The 16,711-nt window shown below is 42.0% G+C and overlaps 1 protein-coding gene across 1 annotated transcript; it reads left to right on the forward strand.

The window, feature by feature from the left end:
• The first annotated feature begins 6,047 nt into the window (after positions 1–6,047).
• Positions 6,048–15,273, forward strand: LOC143284824 (uncharacterized). The gene is made up of 4 exons (XM_076591876.1): positions 6,048–6,289; positions 12,065–12,197; positions 12,777–12,937; positions 13,706–15,273. Exons 1-4 carry the CDS (start codon positions 6,229–6,231, stop codon positions 13,831–13,833), a joined length of 483 nt encoding a protein of 160 aa, XP_076447991.1. The 5' UTR covers positions 6,048–6,228; the 3' UTR covers positions 13,834–15,273.
• Positions 15,274–16,711: the final 1,438 nt, after the last annotated feature.

Genomic DNA, 16,711 nt, shown 5'->3' on the forward strand with positions numbered 1-16,711 from the left:
TGTGTTGCTCAGTCTATTGTATTTGGAAAGGCCCACAGAGACTCTGTTCCGTTTTGAAGAAATTTGCGTAATGTTGGTTTGGAAATGATGCCGATATTTGTTTGATTTGCAAAGCATCGTGCTGTACCTTTCATGTTAGACTTGCGGCCGCTCCCTCTCTCTGCTTTTATTTCTTTGAGGCGATCGATGGTGTGATGGCCTTGTACCTGTTCTTTTTGGTATTCTTTGACTTTTCTGAGGATTTCCGATTTTCCTAGATGTAGGCCGCTCGTTGGTGTTGCGTTACCAGCAAGTCTGTCAGCTCGCTCATTTCCCTTAACACCTGCATGTCCCGGGCAGTATGACCATGTGAGTTTTTTAATCTGAAAGTTGCGCATTGCCTTATGCCACTCTGGGCTTCCCATTCCGTTTTCAATTTTCTGTATGAGGTTCATTGAGTCGGTTAGAATCATGGCATGTTGGTTTCCGGGCGTATGGATTGACGATAGCCACTGGAGGGCATGTGTCGCAGCTTCAACTTCCATCGTTAGGCTGGAGGTTGTGACTTTGTAGGCAGCATTCTCTTCCCAAATTGTTTTTCCATTTTGTTTCGCAGTGAATCCCCAACCAGACTGGTCTTTGGTGACTGAGCCATCTGTGTATATGATGATGTCCTCTGGCCATTCCCGACAATGTCTTCCTAGAGTGGGTGAAATGACTGTGTTGAATAGATGGTTGAGGTTTTCGGGGTTTTTCTCCCATTCTTTTGTTTCTTTCAGGTCTTGTAGTCGGCATACTAGCTGGATTGTGTCTTCTGCTAGCCCCATCCATGATCTTCCTCGTCCTAGACGGCTGCCTTTTGGTTCTTTGACTGCGTCATGCAGTGGGTTTTGAGGGTTTTGTAATGCTTTGAAGTAGGTCTTGACCTGTTCTAACTTGTTTCTGGTCTGCACTGAAGGAAGACCAGGCCATCATCCGCAAGGGTAAGCACCCGAGCAATTCCATTGTTGTTTACGTCTGCAAGGCCCTTCGTGTAGACATTGTAGAGGACAGGAGAGAGTGGAGACCCTTGTGGCAGTCCCATGGATAGTTTAGAAGGTGCAGACATCCAAACTCCGAGGCGTAGGACGACGGTTCTTTCCTGAAGCGCTGCTGCTATCCATCTTGTCAGTGTCAAACTTACTCCATACCTTAGTAGCAGCTCCATGAGGTGCGCAAACTGGACTTTATTGTAGGCATCTTCAAGGTCAATTGCTACTGCTAGTGTTTCTTCTTTTCTTTGAAATCCTTCAAACTAGCATCTAAACAAGATTTCCGTTATTCAAAAATAACTTTGGACAGATCAGAAAAGGAAATGTAAAACAGAAACCCTTTAAACACTGCAATCGGGAGCTATCTGAATTCTCTGTGTCGGGAATGAGCCGATTGTGTGCCTGATATGACTGCAGTTTCGTCCCCTGTGGACACCTCAGATGTCTCGGCATTGGCAGTGAACTATTATCCCCTACAGCAAGTCATCCAAAGACATCAATCATAGCATGGTAAAAATCACTATCCAGTGACTTCCAAAAGCAGCCCATGATAGCCAAAGTAAAGAACAGGTAAACAAACAATACAAAAAACCATACTGTTCGACCAACAAAAAAAAGGTTACAAATAGAACACCACGTAAATAATCTATCTTTGCAACCTTACTCTTGGGGATTCGAAAAGGATGCAAGGGAGGTAATAAATGTATACAAAGCACGAGTGCTCAGCACAACTCAGCCGCTATAAACCATGCATTGTCAGGCAAACAAGCTCTAACACAGAGGAAGTCTTGTGTACAGTAGCCTTTACTGGATCTCCGAAGAGATCCCATCTGCTACCGGTTCACCAAATTAAGACCGTTCGACAACATTATAGTGGGGGAATACAAGCGCGGGTTGTTACAAAGATCTGAAAAGGAGATGTAAAACAGAAACCCTTCAAAGACTGCTTTTGGCAGCTGTTTGAATTCGCTCTGTGGGAGAAAGTAAATTGTATGCGTGATATGACTGTAGTTTGGTCCCCTGTTTTGGACCATCCGTGGTACAAAGATTAATTTTCGCTGGAACTGAGCGGGTGGATCAATGTGCGAAAAAAAGTCGCAATGAATATTTACAAAGTCACAGAAACTTGTATTCCATATTCATTACAAGAAGGTTATTCCCTACTATAGAAAACTTGCTGGAACCATGTCAGTAAACTGAAACAGGAGTCTGCCCCTGTCTGAAAAAATACTAAAAATAGATCGCGCAAAACTGATCGCATGTTTTCTCTTGAAACAAACTGCAGAAGGCTCACTAGTCTGATATCAAAGACTTCGAGTAGATGCCATAAAAACAAAATGTACTTCTAATGTGACTTGCATTTGCGGTAATCTATCAATGTGAACAGTTGAAAACATATCTATCCCTTTCATTTACAGACTCTGCAGTTCCATCTGCTTCCATTAGAAACGTTTTATATGATAATCAACATTTGTTTGAAAAAGTTCATAGTTTAATTAGGAGCCCCACTGGCTCTTTGTTGCAATTTTACTGGTTGACTAGTTTGTTTTATCTTCTTTATATTCCTTCTTTTATGTTAACTTACGATAGAAGAACGGGGAAAGTAATAAGGCATGGGTGGGATGGGATGATGGTTTCGTCTAAAATCACAATTGTGGATCAACAAAAGAACGAACACACACAAAATCAGACAAACAAACACACACACACACACATACGCGCGCGCGCGCGCGCGCACACACACACACACACACACACACACACACACACACACACACACACACACATAATCAAAGACTAAGATATGGGGAAATCTAAACAGGCCTGTTATGCGGTCACACACACACACACACACACACACACAAACACACCACAGGAGGGTGCTCACACACACACACACACACACACACACACACACCGTAGGAGGGCGCTCTCTCTCTCTCTCTCTCTCTCTCTCTCTCTCACACACACACACACACACACACACAGTCCAGAAAAGTAAAGAGGGGTGGGGGGAGAGAGAGACAGACAGACAGACAGACAGAGACACAGAGAGAGACACAGAGAGAGAACAACAAAGGCTCAGCATTACGCTTCAGCGATTTCCGGCCTCATTTATACATAGCAACAATTGCTGAGAATCAAAAACAAAACATTCCACTTTGCCCACGTCGTTCATTTTAATCAAACTTCGATGAAACTAAACTGCTTCAGTGTTCAAAATGAAAGGGGGGTGAGGATGGAAGGAGGGGGTTGGGGGAGGTAAGAAAAGACAAGCCCACAACGAACCGCCCTCGGTTTTTTTCCCCACGTATGATAGTCAGTCGTGTCCGACTATGACCATCAGAACAGCAGAGGAGGCAACAGCTGTCCCGACTATCTGGGCGTGCTAGAATTTGATTATAGTGGAGAGTGTCTTGCTCCAAGTTACATCCCTACTCTCGGCCAATAGGGTTTTAGGACAGTCGGCGTTGGGATAGTTCCCAAAGGCCAACTAGAACCCCAAGGCTGCAGCACACATAGAGCCAGTTCAATCTTGCCTCCTAGTTTGACAGTCATAGTCCTTCACAAAAGACTGTAAAATGACTTCCCATTGCAAGGGAAAAACCATTGATCGATATAACTCTCACTTTGCTGTTCGGCCATTTTCAATAGCTGGAAGAATAAATCCGAAAAAAAATTGGTAATTTCAAATCGGAAGGGTGTGGGGTGGGTGGCGAGTTGGGGTAGGGGGGAGGGTTGGGGATGATCTTGACCTGCCACAAATGTTGATGTCGGGGGTCATTCGAAACGAGCCTAGATGGAGGTGAAGGGGTGGTAGGGTGGTGGGGTGGAGGGGTAGTTTCAGGCTATTACACCGTGAAGGGAGTGGCTGCTTTTCGCAGTTAACGTGAAGAAACAATGAGCCCTATTAGTTACAGGTTCTTTAGTGCAGTCTATTTCCCTGGTTACAGGTTCTTTGATGCAATTTCTTTCCCCAGTTACAGGCTCTTTGGTGCAATCTCTTTCCCCAGTTATAGGCTCTTTGTTGCAATCTATTTCCCCAGTTATAGGCTCTTTGTTTCAATCGCTTTCCCCAGTTACATGCTCTTTGGTGCAATCTCTTTCCCTGGTTACATGCTCTTAGGTGCAATCACACTGCGAAAGTTTCACCACGTTTAGGTACGAAACAGAAAGGATCCTTCTTAGACTTTGCCGAGTATACCTGTGCAATGCAAAATGATGGCCTTGATCACGTGACTGAAACACAAGGGCAAGGCCGGTTCTGGAATGGCGGGGTCAGATCAAGTTTCTGTTTATTTCTTGTTGCGCAATTCCGAAGTGTGATTAAGTGGAGAGAGAAGGTGAGGTGGTGGGGGCGCTCTCGGGTATGTGTGTGTGTGTGTGTGTGTGTGTGTGTGTGTGTATGCGTGCCTCCATGTATTTGTTGTTCATCTACTACTGCTGCTGCTTCTACAACTACTACTACTGCTACTACTACTATTGATAATAACAACAAAAACAACAACAATAATAATAATAATAATAATGACATTAACGTGACTAGTAGCAGCAGTGGAAGTAGTAGTAGTATCATCAACATCGTTATTATTATCATCATTACTATTATAACTATTATCATCATTGAAATATTTTGTAACACCAGCTATCGTGGCCAAGTGACTTGCGTCACGGACTGTCGGCTAGGTGGACGCGGGTTCGATTCTCAGCGGAGGTTGTTTTGTTGGGGTTTTTTCGGCCCGCGGCCAGCTTCGTAAAGCGTGCCACGGGCCTAAATGGGAAGAGGAAGGTGGCAGAATGGTTAAGACGCTCAGCTGCCAATACAGAGAGTCCGTGAGGGTGTGGGTTCGAATCCCGCTCTCGCCCTTTCTCCTAAGTTTGACTGGAAAATCAAACTGAGCGTCTAGTCTTTCGGATGAGACGATAAACCGAGGTCCCGTGTGCAGCACGCACTTGGCGCACTGAAAAAGAACCCATGGCAACGAGAGTGTTGTCCTCTGGCGAAATTACGTAAAATGAAATCCACTTTCATAGGTACACAAATATGTAAGCATGCACTCAAGGCCTGACTAAGCGCGTTGGGTTATGCTGCTGGTCAGGCATCTGCTCAACAGATGTGGTGTAGCGTGTATGGATTTGTCCGAACGCAGTGACGCCTCCTTGAGAAAGTGAAACTGAAACTGAAACTAAATGGGAAGACTGGACAACACAGCCAAGTATCACCACTTTGAGGATACATTTGTGGGTGTGCTGCTCCAATTTCCTGACCAAAACTGCGGGTCGGTATCTTTCGCGATTTTTTTGCAGTGTGTTGGAAGGAGGGAGGAGAGTGTGTTTGAAAGTGTGGAAAGTCATTATAATGGGGAAAATTACAAAATGACATGATCGTTGTTTATCTGTTTTTATTACCAATTTCACTTTCTGAGTTGCTGTTTGCACGAAATATATATCTCTGTGTGTGTGTCCATAATACCATAAATTTTTAATGTATACCCTACGTACCAAAAAACAGGGGTCAATGGATTAAATATTCTTAGTTCTTCTCTGTGTGTGAGTGTCTCTGTCTTCCTGTGTATGCTACCATGCGCGCGTATGTGTGTATGTGTCTGTGTGTGTATATAAATGCGCTTGCAGGTGTGGGTGTGCGCATGCATATTTACCTACATGTATGTGCATGCGCTTATGTGGGATCTTGTTGGGAGGGTGGGGGTGATGCTTGTGTGTGTGTGTGTGTGTGTGTGTGTGTGTGTGTCTGTGTTCGCGCGCGCCTCTCCGTGTATGGTGTTATGCATACATTTACGGGCTCGTGCAGTGTATTAACATTCTGACAATCATGAACAAAGCATGGTCCGGGTTGGTGGAGTGATGACATCACGATTTTTGCCGGGCGTTCTGCTCCCCTGCATCCACTATCGTAACGCAGCTACCTGATGACCGGAAAGAACCCGAGAGGAAGCCTCCATCAATAATGAAAACCACTGCGCATGTGCAAGCCAAGCTGTAGGCAGGTGCCACGCTGTGCCTTTCTCGATCCCACAGGACAGGTATTGCAATGGGCCTATCTCAAATTTCACCCACCTAACCAGGATCTTGAAACGCTCTCTTTTTACCTTATACACCCGCGCTTGCGTTTGTGATTGGTGAACACAAGCCAGAGAAGGAGCAGAGCCTGTTGCTGGCTGTTGTGCCAAAGTACACCTGTGTCGCTTCTGTGAACATGGCGAGAAACAGATTTGCTGCTCTCGTTTTCGCGGCCATTCTTTTTGTGTTGTTCACGGGTAAGTTTTTAGTGTGTTATTTGTAGTGTGTCTACTAAAAAAAAAAAATTGTTTGTTTCTTCTTCTTCTGTGTGTGTGTGTGTGATTGTGTATGTGTGTTTAATATACATATACATTATGTGTACATTTCTTTATTGCTGTACACTTTTCTTGGGTGTTGTTTTGTTGCGGCTCTGTACCAAAGTGTTGTTTTGTTGTCTTTAATTAAATAATATCAGAAAGAAAATGTGTGTTCCTCTTCACCCTAAAATCCCACTGACATTCAAAGTACCTTAATTCTTTCTGAACCAGGAACAATTTCGCCTGTCTTTACTCATGAATCATGCATAATTTACTTAATGAACAAAAAATTCAACATGCCAACTAAACAGATGACCAGAAAATCTGGGTCTTTTTAAGCTACATTGTCATGCAAAATTTACTTTAAACAAAATCAGCAAGCCAGCTATACTGATGACCATGTAGGTCTTTCTTAAGCTTCATTATCATGCATAATTTACCTGAATAAACAAATTCAACACGCTGTATATATTGATGAACAGGAGATCTAGGTCTTTTTTCTTTCTTTTTTTTTTTAAGATGCATTTTCACATCCTTTAATAAATATTTCGACTGGCTGACTATTCTGTTTAATAGAAAATCGAAGTCATTATTCAAGCTGTTTCGATTTACTGATGAAACATCGTCCGGGAACAGAATGATGCGAGAGACAGTGTGCTGTTCTTCGCACTAACGCACGTTATCTCCATAGCGTTTATCGTCGATGTCTTGCGATATGGAAATGCTTCATTTCAGTTTATCGTTCTCTCATACGCAGCCTATCCTACGTAAGCAACATTCAGTATCAAAGTAATGTGGTTTGAAATTAATGAATAAATAATCAAACAAATATATAATAAAGGTAAGCAGATAGATAATGAAATAAAATAAAATGCTTGAAAGAAAAAAATGTGTATATGATTATATATATATATAATTATTATTATTATATAAAAAAAAATTAAATAGAAAGACAGTAATGATAATAAATAAACAAATAAGCAAATAAATGTAAATCAACATACAGACAAGCACACGCGCACACGCGCGCGCGCGCACACACACACACACACACACACACACACAGAATACTGGTCCGGGCAGAGACCAGTCTTAGCACTCACTCTATAATAACAGGTGACAGGCCGTCTAACATCTATTCGTGTTAGTTATGGACATTCTTTAAGGTTGGTGTGAGGTATGAGTCGTAATCATAGTCTCCGGTAAACGACTTCTAAGTGCAGGCTATCTGTTTTGTTTCTACACTGTCACAGCAGGCAAGACTTGATCAGGACTGTCTTGCTTGAAAAAGCCCAGGTCGATTTTCATATTGGCACGCCTAAACGCTTTTTGTTATCATTATATTTATATAACGCTGAATCGTGTGCAGAGACAAATCAAAGAGCGTTCACACCAGTCATTCAAACGCATGCATATAACTCTAAAACTGGAAAAACTTAAGACAAGGAAGAGGCAGGGAAGGGAGGCTATTGTGGGAAGAGGTGGGTTTTAAGGCCAGACTTGAAAGAGCTGAGTGTGAAGTGAAAGAGGAAGTTCATTCCAAAAATTACAAGGTCCAGAGACGGAGGAGAAAGAGCGGTGGCCAACAGTCGAGTGTTTGAATCTAGGTATGCGCAAACAGAGTGGATCCGAAGCCGATTGTAGAGAGCGAGATGGGGTGTAGAGGTGAAGGCAACCACAGAGATAGGAAGGGGCAGATTTGTGAATACATTTATAACATCGAGTGCTGATCTTGTACTTTATTCTGTGTGAGACAGGGAGCCAGTGGAGATGTTGCAAAAGAGGAGTGATGTGCTCAGATCTTTTCTTTCTGAGGACGAGTCGGGCAGCAGAGTTTTGTATCTGTCTATTGAAAGTAATATGTATGCATGTAATTATGTTGTTTTTATTAGCATTTTATTTCACACAATCTGAAATTTCCATTTGAAATGTTAATTTTTTTTGTATTACGTGTTTATATTTTCACTTAATATAAAGGCAGGTTGAAAACAAGCCAAAAGTGTTTTTTTCCTTTTTTCCCCTCAGTAAAAAGTTCATTCATTCATTCATTGACATTGAAGAGTTATTCATCCATTATCACTCAAGAGTTATCATTAACCCCTGTGTTTTCACCCTCCGCCCCCACCCACCCACACACTGGCACTTCGAAGAAATAAACTTTTCTTAGAAATGTTCTTGTTCTCCATTACCTGCCACTGGGATATAATTTCAGCAGAAACAGTAAATTTGTGTTTCAAGTTTCTGACATCGGTGCCACTCTGTGTGCCTCCGTATGTGTGTGTGTGTGTGTGTGTGTGTGTGTGTGTGTGTGTGTGTCCGTTGTAAACTTTAACAAATTAACTTATCTGGAAATAGTAAATTTGTCGACACCAAATTTGGCTCAAAAATAGGAGAGAAAATCAGTGCTTTTTATTGACAATGCAATTCTGTGAAGGGCACAAAAGATTACAAAGAAGCTAAACTATTTGCACAATCAGGTTACTATTACACTTCAATTTCAAAATTATTTAAAGAACTTAGCATTTTTATCGGGCATACTAAACTCTTCATTTTTGCAGTCGTTATATCATTTTTTAGTTCAAACAGGAACTCCGCTCTTCTTCTGACACCCGTATGCTTAGGCTCCCCCATGCTCCAACCAAAACGTATGGCCAACGCAAGTTGGAATCAACTTCCTCGGCCTCTCCGTCACTCATCTTCGCTGCAGTCTTTCAAATCCAGTCTGAAGACCCACCTTTTCCCCTGCTCATTAATTCTCAACAGCTCATCCCTTTCCAGTATGAACAAAAATGACTATTAGTGAGTGAGTGCGTTTTGATAGTGTCAGAAATTGTTGGTTGTATTTTTCATTGTGTACTATTTACGACTGTGTGCTATGACTTGTGTGTGTGTGTGTGTGTGTGTGTGTGTGTGTGTGTGTGTGTGTGTGTGCGTGCGCGTGTGCTTGTGTGTACTGGGGGGAGGGGGGGTGAATAATTTTTAATAATGTTTGGTATCTTGTGTTCAATTTCTCCTTTTTGATATTTACATGTGTTCTATTTGAAAACGCCTAGAGCTTATTTTCAAGATTATGCGTAAATGCTAACAATAATAATAATAATAATAATAATAATAAAGGAACTTCTTCCGCTTAGTATGGAAGTTACATTGTTGCATATATCTGTCAGCATTAGCAAAATTCTACCATGTGTATGGAACATCAATCTGAATATACAACTTAAAAATAAAAAAAAATACAACGGGTCTCTCTCAGTCTCATCTAAAACGTTATACTTCAAAATAATTATGACCGAACACGCAGAAAAGCTACTGTGTTTTACACTCTGTATGAAGGTCTTACGCTATCAACATTCTTCCAAGTGGTCAATAGTCAGTACAGGTTGAAGTCTCGTCTTTTCATGCACATTCGCCCACATACTTCTATGAATTGTCTCCTCCCACCCTCTGCACTCCCCTGTGTCCCCCCCCCCCCCACCCCCCTTCCCCGCTACTGGAGTATTCATGTGGTGTGTGTGCTTGTGAGTTGGTGCTTGAGTGTGTGCGTGCGTGCGTGCGTGTGTGTGTGTGTGTGTGTGTGTGTGTGTGTGTGTGTGTGTGTGTGTTGTGCCTTTTTCTTGCGATTATTTATATGTCTGTAATTTGTTATATTTGTGGATACTGGTCTTGTTTTCCACTCCTGTGTTTCCATGTGTTCTTGTGTTGTACAATGCACTAATATAATATGTACTGTTTCATGTGAGGCGCTTATGGCCCATCTTTGGGGAGTTTGCAATCTGTTACAATTTGTTATTATTATTATTATTATCATCATCGTCATCATCATCATCATTATTATTATTATTATTATTATTATTGTTGTTGTTGTTGTTGTCATCATTATCTATGTTCGCGATAACATATCTCTGAAAGGAGGTGATGGAAGCTGCGTAATCTCATGCTATCAACTGTACACGACTGACCAGCAAATGAATAAGTCTTTGGTCCACAATCTATCTGTATGTTAGACTTAGCCACGCTACGCATACGTGTTTGAAAACGTTTCCGGGTTTTCGAACGAGTCCAACTACCCAAACTCCCGCCATTAGGCCTGTCTGGAGAGCAACATCAGTTTTCGAAGATGAGAGTCTGTTTTCACGGAATCCGACAGTGAATCGCCTTTTTTTTTTCTTTAATATATTCTCCTTTATCGTGTATACTATTCCCAACGCTGCGCGTTTTTGTTTGTTTGTTTGTTTGGGGTTTTTTTGTTTGTTTGTTTTTATTGTCTTTTTTTTTTTAATCGTCATTTTATCGTAGCCGAAAAGTCGTAACGAAGACAAAATGTTTGTCAGTTTATCAGATCTATGTTATCGTCGTAAAACAACAAAATCCCGATCATCGAAGACAAAACGTTTGTTAGTTTATCAGATCTATATTATCGTCGTAAAACAACAAAATCCCAATGATCGAAGACAGAAAGTTTGTCAGTTTATCAGATCTATATTATCGTCGTAAAACAACAAAATCCCGATGATCGAAGACAAAATGTTTGTCAGTTTATCAGATCTATATTATCGTCGTAAAACAACAAAATCCCGATCATCGAAGACAAAACGTTTGTTAGTTTATCAGATCTATATTATCGTCGTAAAACAACAAAATCCCGATAATCGAAGACAAAACGTTTGTCAGTTTATCAGATCTATATTATCGTCGTAAAACAACAAAATCCCGATGATCGAAGACAAAATGTTTGTCAGTTTATCAGATCTATATTATCGTCGTAAAACAACGAAAATCCCGATGGTGAATGTAGCGTGCTAAAAGCTCCAGCACACAATTTTCTGTTCGACAAAACACTCGTTTCTGTTAGTAAGCAAAAATATGATTTGAATCCGTTGTGTATGTCTTGGTAACCGCCCACCCCCAACTTTTTCTCACCCTAGGCCTATCAACCCGCTAATATGTAACTTACACACAACCCACCAGCTATAGACGGTGTTTAGCACTTCTGCGTTCGTAGACTGAAACTTCGACGTCTGAGTTACGCATCTGAAGAAGAGGAACTGCACCTCTAGAATCGTTTGTCGTTGATAAACGGCCTGGGTGACGCGAAAAGTCGCCAACCGTAACCCTCAAGATGAAGTCGGGATTCGAACCATGGACCTCACGGAGCGCTCCTGATAACAAACAGACGCTCTGACCACTTGTGTCCCTGATATGTTGTAAAACGGAGGCATTTCACATACAAACGCGTAAGGTCTCCCTGTCGCTCAGTACACAGTCAATCGAAAGGGAAAATTAGCTCAATGTCCGGTTTTCTTTTTACGTTGGTTGGTTTGTTTTCTGACTGCATTTCGCTTCCGTAATCTTATTTTCAAGTGATGTAATATTCTTCTGTTGCTGAAACAATGCATCCCTTTCAAAACTCCGAGGGTCTCTTAATTTTTTGTTCTATTTCGTTTTGATCGCCTTCACACTGACTCAAACGTCATCGATTTTCTCCAGCGAAATCGCGAGAGGGAGAATTCTCTGCCTTCACTACTTTGAAAACAGCATGACATCGACTCTAATCTTTACCCTTTGACATCATTCAATGGATTTTTTTTTATCTTGAATTTTTATCTTACAACTCTGAAAACTGGATATTTATCTGGTGACTTTTACTTTGTATGTTCATAATGCAACTTGAACGTTGAGTTTTGTATCTTCAGCCTTGAATCTGTGTCTGTACAGGCTGCAAAGGAGAGTTTTGCACGACGGACAAAGAATACAACGTGTTTGGATATACATATGAAACGACGTACTGCCCCTACGACTGCTGTGGGACATACCCCTACCAGTACTGTTGCGGAACTGCGTCATGGCTGTCAGTATCGCTCTTTCGAATAGTTAATCACTTAATGTTCAGTTAGTTATACAGATAGTTAGCTCCTGATGTTGATGTAGTCTTCCTCTAAATATCCCTTGTAAATTTCCAGTTTTTCTTACCCCTTTCTTTTATTGGTGATTTATCTATTCGTTTATTCATGTTTATTTTGTTCCCGATATGTACGTGTTTCCAACCAGAAGTGACCCCTCTTAGCATTGCACGGTCTCGCAGTCCCACACCCAAACGCTTTTTCGCGAGAAAGGATGGAAATGCAAGAACACGTGGGAAAGCAAGAAAGCGCGGAAAGTCCCCCTTATATTTTTTTTTATGAAAGACATTACCTTTCTCATCGAGTTTGGTTTCTTGTTGTTTCTTTACTCCTTAAACCACTAACATACAGAGTAATCAGAGAGAAAGAGGGGAGACGACGACACAACGACGAACATGACACTGACGGTGACGTTAGTGAACGCGTCATGTCCGTGTCATCCACCCATCCTTCCTGTCTCTGCACCAACTTGTCTGTGTGGTGGTATTATATTGCTGACGCTGTACCCCTTCTTCCCCCAAACGCAGGATTGGGGCCATCGTGGGGGGAGTGCTGGGCGGCATCGCCCTCATCTCCCTCATCATCGTTGCCATCTGCTGCTTCATCAAGAAACAGAGCCATCAGGGGCAGGTAGTTGGGCAGGCTCCAGTCACTCACCCTCCCTACACCACCAACGTGGCTTACTCGGGTGGGTGGATCCCCGGGGTGGGGGAAACATGGGGGCGGGAAAATGTGGTGGGTAAAACTCTGGATGATGGTATTGGATTGTGTGTGGAGGGAGGGCCCAGGGAGGTGGTGCGTGTCGGGAGGGAAGGCGTCTGTGTGAGCGTGTGTGTGTGTGTGTGTGTGTGTGTGTGTGTGTGTGTCAGTGTGTGTGTGTGTCAGTGTGTGTGTGTGTGTGTGTGTGTGTGTCAGTGTGTGTGTGTGTGTGTGTGTGTGTGTGCGCGCGCGCGCGCAAAAGTGCGTGCGCGTGTTTGTGTGACACAGGGAAAGATAAGACAGACAGCAGATATCCGGCTCAGAGTGTGTTTGCGCGCGCGTGTTTTCCGTCCATCTCTGAAAATGTCTTAGCCTTTCATCATGACTCTCTCTCTCTCTCTCTCTCTCTCTCTCTCTCTCTCTGTGTGTGTGTGTGTGTGTGTGTGTGTGTGTGTGTGTGTGTCTCCCCACTTTCTGTCAACAAGTTCTGCACGAAGTCTAACGACACACGAATCAGCTATTTGTTTTTCCTGGCCTTTGACATGTTAGCTGGGTGGTTGGTTGGTTGGTTGGTTGGTTGGTAAGTTAGCCTTTGGGGAGAGCTGTTTGTCCGATACCCCGGAGACTGTTTCCACTCAGCATGATATCACTATATATACCGACTGACAGTTTCGTTCATTCTTCGCATCGCCAGTGATCATCAGTGGCCTACGTGTCAAAACAATGACTGCCTGACTGACTGACTGACTGATTCCAGGTACCAGCGCTCAGTACCCCATGTACCCGCAGTACCCGGCGGGAGCTGTGCCACCACCCAACTACCCATACCACCACCCAACTCCTGCTGCTGCTGCTGCTGTGACCCCTGAAACCAAAGGACTGTGAGCTATCGGGGATCCCCACCTTCACAGCTTTTTTTTCTTTTTCTTTGTAACTGTTATAATTTAGCTGCCTATATTCGCCGATGTAAGTACGAGTGGTCCCCCCACCACCCTCATCTCTGTCTCTGTCTCTGTCTCTCTGTCTCTCTCCCTCCCTCCCTCCCTCTCTCTCTCTCTCTCTCTTTCTCGAACTGCCCCCACTCCCATTGGAGTATGTATGGCATGCTCATATATGACATTTATCTGCTTGTGAAAGGCATATTACAGCATATCTATGGACAATGTATTATTTATATATTGCATATATACACAACAATATGTGGGATATAATTATTTCAGCATCCAAGATTCTCTTCATTGTTCTCTCCGTACACACTCTTGTGCTTTGTAAAAGGGATTTGGCAGAGACATCTGAAGATATTGGGCAGAGACATCCGAAGATAAACTATTTTGATTTTTTTTCAAGAAGTGTCAGTATGCTCTGCCGACTGTGCTGTGTTCTTTATGGCTATAGCCCTGTCTGTTTTTTATAGTCATTTAATTCTCTGCTAAATCAAAAAAACCCAAAGTTGTCAACAACAAAAAGATCGATTTAAAACCATCTTGAAATGAAGTATTATTTAAGACTGAAGGACGTATCCGTTCCCTTGTAATCTTTACAAGCGACTAAAGCTACGATGTTTTATTTTTCTTTCTTCTTTTTTTTTCTCCAAATATATGGACATTTGATCCAAGGTGTGATCCCGCCGAGATACTATTCTTTTTTCTTTCTTTTTTTTCCTTACTTTTTTCTTGCTGTTGTTGATGTTGTTTTATTCTGTTTTCATGTATTTGCTGTTAAAATTGCCTCCATTATATGCAAGATGCAGACTGAATGGACTTTTGTATCAGTGGTAAACTTTTTCCTCTCTCTAAAACATTAAAATAAAATAAAATTAAAAAAACAGCTACAGAAAGTTGATTGTGTGTGTGTGTGTGTGTGTGTGTGTGTGTGTGTTGTGTGTGTGTCACTCTGTGTGTGTATGTCACTGTGTGTTTGTGTGAGTGTTGTTCTTTTTTCTTTTTCTTTTGGGGGGGGGGGGGGGGGGTGTTGAGGGGGGGTGAGGTCTTTTATAGGTCAATGCGTTTATTGCTTGTTTGGGGATTTTTGTTTATTCAGAGCTACTCTGAACCATATTCGTACTAATTACTCTTTTTTTCTGCATTGTGGTGATGTTTGCAGTGTTTTGATTTCACTTTGTTCCAGTACTAGTGTAATGCTTCAAGCCGAGGATTCAACATTAACATGGCTGTGTCCCTGCAAATAGCAGAATGAAATCCGTTAATCGGCAATTAAGATCTAGAGCATTTTAAGCGTGCGCACGCATACACACACGCTCGTATCGCACATGCACAAACACACACACACACACACACACACACACACACATACACACACAGGCAACGCGGCACGCACGCGCGCGCGCGCGCACACACACACACACACACACACACACACACACACACACACACACATACACACACACGTCGTCATCATCATCATCACGTTTCAGTAACTTCGGCATAGTTTACACTTATCAATCACTGATGTTTTGAAGCAGAATAAATCATAATAAAAACTATGTGCTTTGTTGTCTGAGTGTGAGAGTCCTCTGCCCCACACCCCCTTCCCCGCCCCCCACCTCTCTCTCTCTCTTTCTCTCGCTCTCTCTCTCTTCCTCTTTCTCTCTCTCTCTCTGGTTTGACACTAAGTAAAGGTAACATAAACGTCTCTCTCTCTCTCATCATACTATGTTTTTAACATGATCATTCAAGGTGTTTTACGGACACACTGAAAATGACATAAACAACGCTGAACGGAGAACTAGAAATGAAATATCTGGAGGTACCAGGAGGAGGAGGAGGAGGAGGAGGAATTTTGTTTAATGTCCCGTCACACAATCTGGAAAGTGGAAAGCGGGTAATTCATGAAGAGGGATGCGTGTAACAAATAAGACACTGGGAAATACAAGTACTGATATGAATTCATATATGGAAAAGAAAAGAAAGAAAGATATAGTGTTCTATGAAAGCATTATATCTCTAATTTTGAACGATCGATATGAAAACATAATGAAATTTCTAACCGTATTTTGATTTCTTGATGACATTAGCGAAAAACAGTCATTCTGGTGATTGCAGACATTCTTTTTTAGAGATTTCTTTTCACACTTGAGTGCTATCGACTTGGAGAGGAGGGGTGGGGTGAGTGGAGGGAAACCCGGTGGAGTGAAGGTACAATCTGTTCTCTGCAAACAATGTTTTTAAAGTAGAAGCATGTACACTAAATCAATCAATCAATCAATCTGTGTGTGTGTGTGTGTGTGTGTGTGTGTGTGTGTGTGTGTGTGTGTGTGTGTGTGTGTGTGTGTGTGTGTGCTTTCACACAGATTACGGGCAATACAAACGGGTGGCTCAGGGGAAGAAATGGTCAAGGGTCAGAGAGCGCTTGAAGACAAAACGAAAAGCAATTAAGCTGTAAGCGTTCTGGCGGAAACCTTTGTTTCTGAATAGAAGAAAAAATGGTAACGTGTTCTGGTCTCCCATACAAATCAGGCATAAAAGCGAAAAAACTATAAACATTTCTTCTTAATTTAAAATAATTCGTCGAAAATGATGTTCCAGGGGAGTTTCTAAAAGTATCCGAAAAACATAGTTGCTCCATTTTTAGACGAAGCTAATCAAAATTCTTCGTAGCAATGATGCTTCCAATCATATTGGACTTGCTTTGTCATAATTCCACTTTTGAAAAAAAAAAATCATTCTCAGTGGTTCCTTTGTTTCTTTTCTTTCTTTCTTTTTTAAATTCTATTAATCGTTTAATGTTTCGATGAATATGTTGT

The sequence above is a fragment of the Babylonia areolata genome, chromosome 8, assembly GCF_041734735.1.
Source record: "Babylonia areolata isolate BAREFJ2019XMU chromosome 8, ASM4173473v1, whole genome shotgun sequence".
Classification (NCBI taxonomy): Eukaryota; Metazoa; Mollusca; class Gastropoda; order Neogastropoda; family Buccinidae; genus Babylonia; species Babylonia areolata.

What these genes read in the sequence shown, in the direction of transcription:
- LOC143284824 (XM_076591876.1), top strand. Translation starts at nt 6,229, where the DNA reads ATGGCGAGAAACAGATTTGCTGCTCTCGTTTTCGCGGCCATTCTTTTT. An exon ending in TGCGGAACTGCGTCATGGCT is followed by an intron (nt 12,198 to 12,776) that starts GTCAGTATCGCT and finishes CCCCAAACGCAG; the next exon opens with GATTGGGGCCATCGTGGGGG. An exon ending in CACCAACGTGGCTTACTCGG is followed by an intron (nt 12,938 to 13,705) that starts GTGGGTGGATCC and finishes GACTGATTCCAG; the next exon opens with GTACCAGCGCTCAGTACCCC.